This window comes from Zea mays, chromosome 3 (genome assembly GCF_902167145.1).
Source record: "Zea mays cultivar B73 chromosome 3, Zm-B73-REFERENCE-NAM-5.0, whole genome shotgun sequence".
In the NCBI taxonomy this organism is placed as follows: domain Eukaryota; kingdom Viridiplantae; phylum Streptophyta; class Magnoliopsida; order Poales; family Poaceae; genus Zea; species Zea mays.
Window position 1 is genome coordinate 54,303,452 of NC_050098.1, and position 11,520 is coordinate 54,314,971.

Sequence of the window (11,520 nt, forward strand, 5' to 3'; positions counted from 1 at the left end):
TCGCTGTCGCTGCCTGGTGGGCCACCATCCTCGACCCTCCGCAGTATGCCTGCCACCGACGGCTGGCCCCCCTCTGCAGCTCCTCCATCTCCAATGGCGCGCGACCTTGGCGGAGCAATCTCCGATCCACTACGCGCGGAGGCCCCAACCGAATCCCAGTCGCGCAGCCCAGCCTCCCTTTTCTCCTTCGCTGAAATCGCACACGGCCAGACACTGACGCGCGCACCCCAACTACTGGCGTCCTTCCCAACTAGCCGCGGATCTCGCGCGCGGGAGCTCTGGACTTTTGACCGGATCCTACCACCCGCGCCATAACCACCGCCCCGTCAGAGGACTTCTTCCCCGCGTGAATCGGCTTCCGCTGACCGAATCTGTCGTGGTCGAGATCTCCGCTGCCAGAAGTCTAAGAAATCCTCGGAACCGATCTCCTCGCCGCGCGACGCGGACCTCCACCATGGGCGCATCGCGAGCACCACGGGTGAGCTAGGATTTCGGAAATCCTAACAAACTCGGACCTCGGGCGATAAAGGGGAGCTCCTGTGACCTGTTCTTCCCCCCTGCTACACTCTCGCGCGGATTCCTTTCCCCAGAACAAAACCGCCGCCACCAGTGAGGTATAGGGATCAGCTGTGTCGCCATCACCTCATGTTCGGGCCGCCAGGGTGGTCTTCACGGATTCACCATCAATCGGGCTTCGATAAATACTCTGGGGGCTCCGTTTTGTTCCGGCAAGGAATTCGTGGCCTCCTCGAACGCCGTTGGGTGGCCGGAACCTTGTAAATTCTCGTCGTGCTACCACTTTCCGCCGTCGCTCGGGGTCAGCAGCCATGGCAACACAACTCACAGTAATAATACACCCATCTGGATCGCCTTACCCTCTCGTACGCGTAGCACTGGATAGCGGTGGTTTTAGTGCCCAGAATCGCCGTGCGGGGTTCCGCTGGTGTGTGCGCCGCCGCGGGCCCTACGCCGTCGCTGGGTATGGCTGGGGTAGGAAGAAACAGCGCTTGCCGTTGATCCTGGCGCCTACGGTGGAGATTAGATCAAGACCGTGATGAATCCGAGCCATCGAGATGAGATCGGAGGAGTGATAATAGATCGGGCTATAATAAAATCTAGACCGTTGGTTTTAGATCCAGTGGAATAGATTGTGTATCGTTTCTGTTTTAGATGAGTCTAATCCGAGCCGTCTGATGTAGATCGGACGGTTGATGCCACCCGATACCTCTTCGGCGTGGCAATTTTATAGAATAAACCCGCCGTCCTACTTATTGCGCTCTGTGTCTTAGGGAATTATACGCCAGGGCCCTATGCTTCTAGTTATTCATGCGCGCAGTCCAGAATCATAGAAAAATGCAGAAATTCAATTAGAAAATGATTTTAGTGTTAACATAATTCTAGAAACTTATTTAATTCATAGAAAATTCATTCTAGCTCCAAATTAATTCATTCTAGTTCCTATAACTTTATAATATTATTGTTTATCATCTAGTGTCACTATTTTGATATGAAAACAATAATAAAATTTATCTCCTAATTAATCTCATATCAAATACATAAAAACTTTGGAAATTTATAACTTCCTCGTTTTAATTCCAATTTGGCTCGTTCTAGTTGCGTTAGTTTTGTATAAGTATTTACTATGCAGTAACAATATTTGTTATACCATATCTCATCCTTTTCTAATTAGATCTTTATTTAATTTATGTGGGTTAGTCTTGTTAATCTACTTATCATTATAATCTACTAGAAGATGATCTATGGTCAATTCATAACTTAGATTAAAGTTGAGATAATTATTTGTAGAATAACCTCTCATATGAATTATAATAACCAAATTATAATATAATGTGACAGTTAAATCACATAGATCTTTTATAAACCATAACTTCTTAATCGTAACTTAGATCTTAGTAGTTCTCAATCCCACGATCTCGTAGCACGTGTAGTTCATTATTATGCAGTTTATTCTTGTCGGGGACCATAATTAGGGGTACCCTCAAGACTCTTAATTCTCAGCTGGTAACCCCCATCAGCATAATGGGTGCGATTAAGTCAGGGATCAGTCCATTCGAGCGACTTGATCACGCCTCGCCCGAGCCTAGCCTCGGACAAGGGCAGCCGACCCCGGAGGATTTCCGTCTCGCCCGAGGCCCCCCTCCAACGGCGAACATATTTCCGGCTCGCCCGAGGCCCTGCCTTCGCTAAGAAGCAACCCTGACTAAATCGCCGCACCGACCGACCAAGTCGCAGGAGCATTTAATGCAAAGGTGGCCTGACACCTTTATCCTGACGCGCGCCCCCCGGCAGAGCCGAAGTGACCGCCGTCACTTCGCCGCTCCACTGACCGGCCTGACAGAAGGACAGCGCCGCCTGCGCCACTCCGACTGCGGTGCCATTTGACAGAGTGAGGCTGACAGGCAGTCAGGCCCTGCCGAAGGCACCATAGGAAGCTCTGCTTCGCCCGACCCAGGGCTCGGACTCGGGCTCAGCCCCGGAAGACGGCGAACTCCGCTCCGCCCGACCTAGGGCTCGGACTCGGGCTAAGTTCCGGAAGACGGCGAACTCCACTCCGCCCGACCCAGGGCTCGGACTCGGGCTAAGTCCCGGAAGATGGCAAACTCCGCTCCGCCCGACCCAGGGCTCGGACTCGGGCTAAGTCCCGGAAGACGGCGAACTCCGCTCCGCCCGACCCAGGGCTCGGACTCGGGCTAAGTCCCGGAAGACGGCGAACTCCACTTCGCCCGACCCAGGGCTCGGACTCGGGCTAAGTCCCGGAAGACGGCGAACTCCGCTCCGCCCGACCCAAGGCTCGGACTCGGGCTAAGTCCCGGAAGACGACGAACTCCGCTTCGCCCGACCCCAGGGCTCGGACTCCGCCCTGGCCTCAGCCGACGACCTCCGCCTCGCCCGACCCAGGGGCTCGGACTCGGCCTCGGCCACGGAAGACAGACTCGACCTCAGCTTCGGAGGAGCCTCCATGTCGCCCAACCTAGGGCGCAGGCCAGCCACGTTGACAGGAGGCGCCATCATCACCCTACCCCGAGCTGACTCGGACCGCAGGGAACAAGACCGGCGTCCCATCTGGCTAGCTCCGCCAGATAGGCAATGATGGCGCCCCGCATGCTCTGTGACGACGGCGGCTCTCAGCCCCCTTATGGAAGCAAGGTGTCGTCAGCAAGGACCCAACCGCTCCGACAGCTGTCCCTCCGCCAGGCTCCATCGCTCCTCCGACGGCCACGACATCACACCAGCTGGGTGCCAAAATCTCTCCGGCTGCCACGACGACATGTACTTAGGGCGCTAGCTCTCCCCCGCTAGACACGTAGCACTCTGCTACACCCCCCATTGTACACCTGGATCCTCTCCTTACGCCTATAAAAGGAAGGACCAGGGCCCTCTTAGAGAAGGTTGGCCGCGCGGGGACGAGGACGAGACAGGCGCTCGCTTGGGGCCGCTCGCTCCCTCTCCCGCGTGGACGCTTGTAACCCCCTACTGCAAGCGCACCCGACCTGGGCGCGGGACGAACACGAAGGCCGCGGGATTCCCACCTCTCTCACGCCGGTCTCCGGCCGCCTCGCTCTCCCCCCTTCGCGCTCGCCCCCGCGCTCGACCCATCTGGGTTGGGGCACGCGGCGACACTCACTCGTCGGCCCAGGGACCCCCCGGTCTCGAAACGCCGACAATTCTTATGTTTGGTGTAATGTTAATTTTTGCCTGTACAATGTTTGTTTGTATTGCTACGACTAGAGCGAGGTCACGTGTCATCTGAAGAGCAAGTTGGTACCTGGAATATCAAGTCCCAAGCAAGTTGTGCCCTTGATCACTTCTTTTTACCCAGCCATGTTCTGATTAATCATAATGATCTGCATAGGTTAATTTTGATGGGACCCAATAGGTTACCCTAGTTTGTCTATCTTTATACCTTGTTTACCACTGAACTTTTTGGGTAGTACTTGCTAGTGCTTTATGTGGTTTTGGGTATGAAGATACATTATTCATGATCACACTTTTATTATCTGTTTATTATCACTGTTCATGATAAGATCATTATGTTAATTGGAACATGGAGCTACCACCCGGGAAAACAGTGCTACCACAAGGGTTTATGGACGCCCTTGGCTGATTAATTAGGAAAGCTAGTGGAGGACTACCTTACCCGAAAGGGGCAAGGGCAGTAGGGGAGTGGTTAGTGTAGGGAGGTCCTTGGTTGATTTTGCTGCGATGGCGGTCAGGCAAGAACCCTGCATTGGAGCTTCCTATAAACTGTAGCGGGTTTTCTGAAGCTAGTGGAACTTTGTAAAGGCCTCGTAGTGTTACCCTGCCTCGCCTCCTCGGTAGAGGTGTATGGGAAGTCGCGATCCCTTGGCAGATGGGTAACATGACTTGTGGGTAAAGATGCGCAACCTCTGCAGAGTGTAAAACTGGTATACTAGCCGTGCTCACGGTCATGAGCAGCTCCGACCCTCACATGATTAATTTATGGAACTAAATTCAATTTGTCATATGCATTGCATCGCAGGTGATGTTATTACTTTTCTTAATTGGGTTGGTATTTACTTATACTTAGTAACTGCTAATAAAATTTTGACCAACTTTAAAAGCAATGCTCAGCTCTAACCATCCTCTTTGGTAAGCCTTACACTTCACATGAACTCCCACCTTTGGCGAGTTCATTCACATTATTCCCCACAACTTGTTGAGAGATGAACGTATGTGAGCTCACTCTTGTTGTCTCACACCCCCCCACAGGTCAAGAACAGGTACCGCAGGATGAGGCGCATGGAGGATGCTGTGATGTGTTCGTGAGAGGTCTAGGTCGTCATCTCCCAGTCAACTTTGGGTTGCTGGACCGTTGTCTCCTTATAATGTAATTATTTATTTATTTTGTATAGAACTCATGTTATGTAGTAAAGATGTGACATTCGATCATGTGCCATGATTCATCATATGTGTGAGACTTGGTCCCAGCACACCTGGTGATTATGTTCGCGCCCGGGTCTTGGTGCCCCGAAACTCGGGTGTGACAGAAGTGGTATCAGAGGAATGTTGACTGTAGGACGAAAACTAGATAGAACTGGACAACCATTAAATACTTATCTTACTCTGATTCTTTTCTAAACTTATCTTAATCTTTTCTCATCTATTTCCGCTTTACTCTGATTATTCTTACCTTTTTCCTTCTAAAGATAAATGTGGATTTCACACTTGGAAATCCTATGCCTAAAGTGACTTTTAGGAATAGGAGACCTAATCTTAGGAACAAAAAAATCAAAACTATTTTAGTAAATATTGGTATGCTTGAGTGTTTTGTTCTTATGATGACTGTTTGATTTGGTTCTTTGATTGAGTGTGATGAGTTGTGGAGTAATGTCCACAATTGCATCTGCATATACACATAGGTATAAAAAAATATTTATAAAATAACTAGACAACCTAGATTATCTCCATTGGAATATATCTAGATTAAGAGATTTATCTTATCCTAAAAGATCTCATTCTAACCAATTCATCTTATCTTCAAAAGATTCTCTGTTATCTTGATAGATTCAACTTATCTTGAAAGATTCGTTATATCCTAAACACTTTGCTTATTCTCTCTTAGTGTAACAACCATGATCTAATCCAAAGTAATTAGATATTATCTAGTCTAATCTAGTTATACCAATCTAATCTACATCCCATCTAATCTAATAATGATTCAATCTAAGGTGAGTTACTTAACGAACTAGTTAATACTAGTGAAATAAATTAGACCCTGCTGGCCAGATGTTAACTTGAATTAGTACATCAGACCAACTCACCCCTGAACATATAACCTACCAGCATATTCATGGTGAACATCTATCCCATCCTAGATGTCGCCATAATACACTTATCTTATGCCACCAACCTGTTAACCATCTGTCCTTACCTACAAGTTATCCTAACTACATGTCCCTAATTCGAATAAAGACTTCAAGAATGAAGATCGAAGATGAACGACCTCATCAAATCGAGGAAGGATAAGATTCAAGCCAGATCTTCAAAAGGAATCAAGATCCACAATCTTGGATAAAGTCTTTCCTCACCCTACCCTTTCTTAATCAAACCTATCTATGCTCTAAAGACATCTTCTACCCTACATAATAAGGTGGCTATACCCATATATACCCATGCTTTTCTAATCACCTGATAATTTGCGATATAAAAAAAAAGAAGAAGAATTTTGGTATTAAAATCAATTAGAAACTAACCCATAGACTACAAACAATTTCTTCTACATCCTCTTGCAAATCTCGAGGACGAGATTTCTGTTAAGGGGGTAGGATTTGTAAAGCCCAAATTTTGTATCAGAAAAAAAATATAATTATTTTTAATGTTTGAGAATTTATGAAACCTTGTGAGACTATATAGTTTCCTTTTCGTTGTGCATATTCAAATAATGAGAATATATTAATCAAATAACAAATAAATACTAGAATATGCATTTCATGTTGAAGATCTTGTATTTTTGCATTTGTATTCAAGTTGTGAGACAAGTTTAAGTTTAAAAAAATGGAATTTTGAAAATGAAATGGAATAGAAAGGAGGAGAAAAGGGAAACAATATGCACTAAAGAAATACCTATGTAAATAAATATATCACTTTAGGCTAGTAATTTTATTTGTGCACTTGATCCCTGTGTGAAAACCATAAACAAATTCGAATTCAAAATATGAATTTGAGTGGGAAAAACAAAACAGGAATAAAAAAAGAACCTTACCCCTACGTGGGCCGATTGTGCCAGGTCGGCCCACCTACTCACCAGGCGCTTACAAGTGGGCCCCATGTGGTCAGCCCCTTCACTTGCGCGCGTGGCTCCGTCGCTGTCGCTGCCTGGTGGGCCACCATCCTCGACCCTCCGCAGTATGCCTGCCACCGACGGCTGGCCCCCCTCTGCAGCTCCTCCATCTCCAATGGCGCGCGACCTTGGCGGAGCAATCTCCGATCCACTACGCGCGGAGGCCCCAACCGAATCCCAGTCGCGCAGCCCAGCCTCCCTTTTCTCCTTCGCTGAAATCGCACACGGCCAGACACTGACGCGCGCACCCCAACAACTGGCGTCCTTCCCAACTAGCCGCGGATCTCGCGCGCGGGAGCTCTGGACTTTTGACCGGATCCTACCACCCGCGCCATAACCACCGCCCCGTCAGAGGACTTCTTCCCCGCGTGAATCGGCTTCCGCTGACCGAATCTGTCGTGGTCGAGATCTCCGCTGCCAGAAGTCTAAGAAATCCTCGGAACCGATCTCCTCGCCGCGCGACGTGGACCTCCACCATGGGCGCATCGCGAGCACCACGGGTGAGCTAGGATTTCGGAAATCCTAACAAACTCGGACCTCGGGCGATAAAGGGGAGCTCCCGTGACCTGTTCTTTCCCCCTGCTACCCTCTCGCGTGGATTCCTTTCCCCAGAACAAAACCGCCGCCACCAGTGAGGTATAGAGATCAGCTGTGCCGCCATCACCTCATGTTCGGGCCGCCAGGGTGGTCTTCACGGATTCACCATCAATCGGGCTTCGATAAATACTCTGGGGGCTCCGTTTTGTTCCGGCAAGGAATTCGTGGCCTCCTCGAACGCCGTTGGGTGGCCGGAACCTTGTCAATTCTCGTCGTGCTACCACTTTCCGCCGTCGCTCGGGGTCAGCAGCCATCGCGACACAACTCACGGTAATAATACACCCATCTGGATCGCCTTACCCTCTCGTACGCGTAGCACTGGATAGCGGTGGTTTTAGTGCCCAGAATCGCCGTGCGGGGTTCCGCTGGTGTGTGCGCCGTTGCGGGCCCTACGCCGTCGCTGGGTATGGCCGGGGTAGGAAGAAACAACGCTTGCCGTTGATCCTGGCGCCTACGGTGGAGATTAGATCAAGACCGTGATGAATCCGAGCCATCGAGATGAGATCGGAGGAGTGATAATAGATCGGGCTATAATAAAATCTAGACCGTTGGTTCACTACTACAGATCATGCTATATGAGACAGTTAATTTTTAGTTATTAAGACGCTTATGAAGTGTCCAAATTTGATGGAGTCGCAAAAGAAATCCCTCATTTAAGATGGTTGTAAACCGTCTTAAAAGATATTATATAAGACAATTTTTAATTTATAATCGTCTAGAAAGGTATTTATTTAAGTCATTTTGTCTGATAAACTGTCTTACATTAGGTTTTTGTTTAAGACACTCCTTCTAAAGAACTGTCGAGAATACGAACATTATAAGTCTCAAAGCATTTATGAAACTAACTAGAATATCCTATAATAATAGACGTTTGCAATAGGAAAACCATATTATTTAGGAGACTGATATTAGACGTTTTAGTAACCGTCTTATTTAGGAGTCTTATTTAGGAGACCGATATTAGACGTTTTAGGAACTCTCTTATTAAGATTTAAAATACATTCTTCAATTTATAATCATTTTGAGATAACACATTATAATAATTTGAAAGAGAAATATACATACACACATTTATTTAATAACATTATAATTAATATAATATAGATAGGTATCATTCAATCTCTCATAAACAAGCGTTGTCAAATAACTCATACATATGTGTACTCTAAATTCAAACTAAAATACTAATTGAAAAACTTGGTCATCAACTGTCTCCACACTTGTGCGACCACTAAAACTTGAGTTCCATTTCATCTTTTCCTATACAACAAATAGGAGAAGGCAATAATTAGTAGTTAGACACTGTTGAATACCTCACATCGTCACATATCACAAAGGTCATATGGATGTGTAAATGATAGAATAATGCTAGATTTTCATCTATCATAAGACGACACATGTGCCCCAGGAGAGAGGTGCCCCAACCCAAAAGGTGAAAGAATGATGTGCCAGAAATGCAAGAAGCTAGAAGATGTTGAGTGGTTTCCTGTTCATGGTCGCAGAGAGGGCAACCATCCGGGTGCTCCAGCCCTCTTCTCTCCAGTCTATTAGCAACACAATTAAACCATGTGCTTACTGATAACTCAAAACATGCTCATCATTGCTTTCGTGCACAGAAAAATGTAAACTACTACCAACTGATGAGCCTTCAAGAAAAGAAAATGAAAAGGTCGCAAGTGATTCCATTACTTATACCAGACATCAACAAACCCCAGCGTGTAACTTCAAGAATCAAATTACCTGTCATCACTCCCAACAATACCCTTGCATTCGACTGTAGCAGCTAATTTTACAGGATTGCCAGAACCATCCAATACCACATGTTCCTTCAAATGGAGCTGCTTTGCAGCCTCAACAACCTAAAATAGCAATACAGAATAGCACAGCATTAGTTAAAATTAAGAACAAGCTGAATCGCAAAAGAAGATGAAATAGCATTAACATTAATACTAATATGGCAACAGGCGGATTAACTTCACCACTGCAAGTTTCCTACCAAGAGTAAGAATCGAGTGTAATCATTGAAATATTCTTATGCAAACGAAATTGTAATAAAGAACTTCAAATCAACAACACAAAAAAAGCTAGGGAACCCCTGAAATGTAAGCACCCCAAAAGTAAGACAGAAATATCAGTCAGTCAAACCATGTCAAGTGTGCACTAACAACAATGTTGTTCAGTACGGAATACTTAGCATAGCATGCAGTTCAATTTGCCTCAGTAAACCAATTCATGTAAACGATCATCATACTTCACATTGCACCAAAACCTTTCAGACCCAAACAGGATGGTATTGCAGATTAACAAATATTTGAAATGCGCTATATTTCAAGGTTTAGACTAACCACTTGTAAAAAAATATGGAGACAATTTTCAGACTTCTTTCAGGAGAGAAAATTGTTTACTCTTTATTGCAACAGACTGACATTAGATTTTTTTTAAACAGTCAACTAACCTTAGAATGGAACGTTTCGTTCCAAGATATCTTCTTGCCATTATCAACAGAACCATACAGAAGGGAATCAGACTTGTCTCCTTGAAGAATACCAGGTATTATACTCTACAGGTCGAAAGTTCGAATTGAGCTTACCATTTGTGACATTTTGACATAATAATATACAAAAAGATGTTGAGTGAAAAAACAAATTGCATAACCATAATAAAAACAGCAAAAGATTCTAAAAGCGCTATATATACGAGGAAATGTAATTTAAATACAGACCTGAGCTACAACCATGTGACCTCTGTAATCAACTATTGCCATCGCAAGATTGTGAAGGCCAGAAACATCAGCTTCTTGATAAGCCTTAGTTCCTTTTAAGTCATTGTTTGCAGAAGCATATGTCGCCTGCTCTCTATCTGCGAGTTGTGCCTCTTCAGATTTTGAATCAACTACCTCAGCAGATTTGCCATGGTTTGCATCTGGCTTAGTGATCACATCTGGGGAGGAAACCTTGGTGCTTCTGCTAGACCCATTTTGGCAATCTAGCTTGTGGTCCTTTGAAATGTCTTCAAAGTCAGAGTCGACAGCAAAACTAAAGAAAATATTGTTGTGAACATACCTAGGGCAGAGATAGCAGGAGTGAGATTAAAACAGACTTGTCAAGAAACTCAAATAATATTTGACCAAGCATGTATACATTGCAAGGAAGTGACAAGCTCCTAACAGTTTTGTAGCCATAACAATCCATTTTACAAAAAAAATCTGCATTACACAAATACCAAAATCACAAAGCAAAACCTACATTCGAAGGCTTCACTAAGCTAGAACAAGAGCACAAATAACATTACACTCAGTGTTGTAGCAGAGATAGAGTAAAGATTGAACTTTAATTGACAAGCGCTTGTGCTTGAGGAGTCGGATGGCACAGGCCTTGACGACCTCCTGGGATGGGCCGGGTGGGTCTTGCAGATCTGCTCCTTGTACCTGGTCAGCTCCTTATCTAGCTTCTTGATCTTCTCGTACATCATCTCGCCCCACGTGTTTATCTGTCGAATCACGCATTGGAGACCAGATCAAAATGTGGCCACGGATCGATGCAGTTTGAGCAGGGTATTGCGGCCACGGATCGAACGGGAGGCAACTCACCGTCCGTAGCTCCCTTGTCTCCTCTGCCTGCAGCCGCCGCCGTCGGGGCGCGGGTGGCGGAGGAGGAGGAGGCACAGGGTGGGGAGCAGCGCGAGGAGCTGCGGCGAGAGGGTCTCGTGGAAGAGGCGCAAGACGGGGCGGCACACGACGGCGTCGCGCAGTTGCAGGCGGAGCAGCACGTTGTGGAGCGCGTCCGGCGGCAGGTGGTGGATCGGCGGCGGGGGCTGCGCTTCCGCGGGCGGGGCGGGGCCAGAGCCGGCGGCCATGGTGGATTCGGGGTGGGGTTAGGTGGGGAACGCACCGGGGGCGTGGAGAAGATGACGAGGCCAGGGGTGGTTAGTTCAATCCACTCGCGTAGCACACGCTGTGGGCTCCGTTTCCCGACTGATGTGGGTCCTTCACTGTCGCTGTGCACAGAGGCCCGGATGTCAGTGAGAAGAAGGTGGATGGCCTTGGTGTAATGGTGTGCTTCCGTTCCTCATCATCAATTCTAACTAGGTGTGTGCCCGTT

At 46.8% G+C, this 11,520-nt stretch overlaps 1 protein-coding gene across 1 annotated transcript; it reads right to left on the minus strand.

The window, feature by feature from the left end:
* Window positions 1–9,141: 9,141 nt before the first annotated feature.
* On the minus strand, window positions 9,142–11,275 carry LOC103651942 (clustered mitochondria protein). Its single transcript, XM_008677607.2, has 4 exons — window positions 11,010–11,275; window positions 10,143–10,482; window positions 9,876–9,980; window positions 9,142–9,279 (listed from the first exon to the last, which is right to left on the minus strand). Exons 1-4 carry the CDS (start codon window positions 11,273–11,275, stop codon window positions 9,157–9,159), a joined length of 834 nt encoding a protein of 277 aa, XP_008675829.1. The 3' UTR covers window positions 9,142–9,156.
* Window positions 11,276–11,520: the final 245 nt, after the last annotated feature.

What these genes read in the sequence shown, in the direction of transcription:
- LOC103651942 (XM_008677607.2), bottom strand. Translation starts at nt 11,275, where the DNA reads ATGGCCGCCGGCTCTGGCCCCGCCCCGCCCGCGGAAGCGCAGCCCCCG. An exon ending in GTCACATGGTTGTAGCTCAG is followed by an intron (nt 9,981 to 10,142) that starts GTCTGTATTTAA and finishes TTCGACCTGTAG; the next exon opens with AGTATAATACCTGGTATTCT. An exon ending in ACGAAACGTTCCATTCTAAG is followed by an intron (nt 9,280 to 9,875) that starts GTTAGTTGACTG and finishes TTGCTATTTTAG; the next exon opens with GTTGTTGAGGCTGCAAAGCA.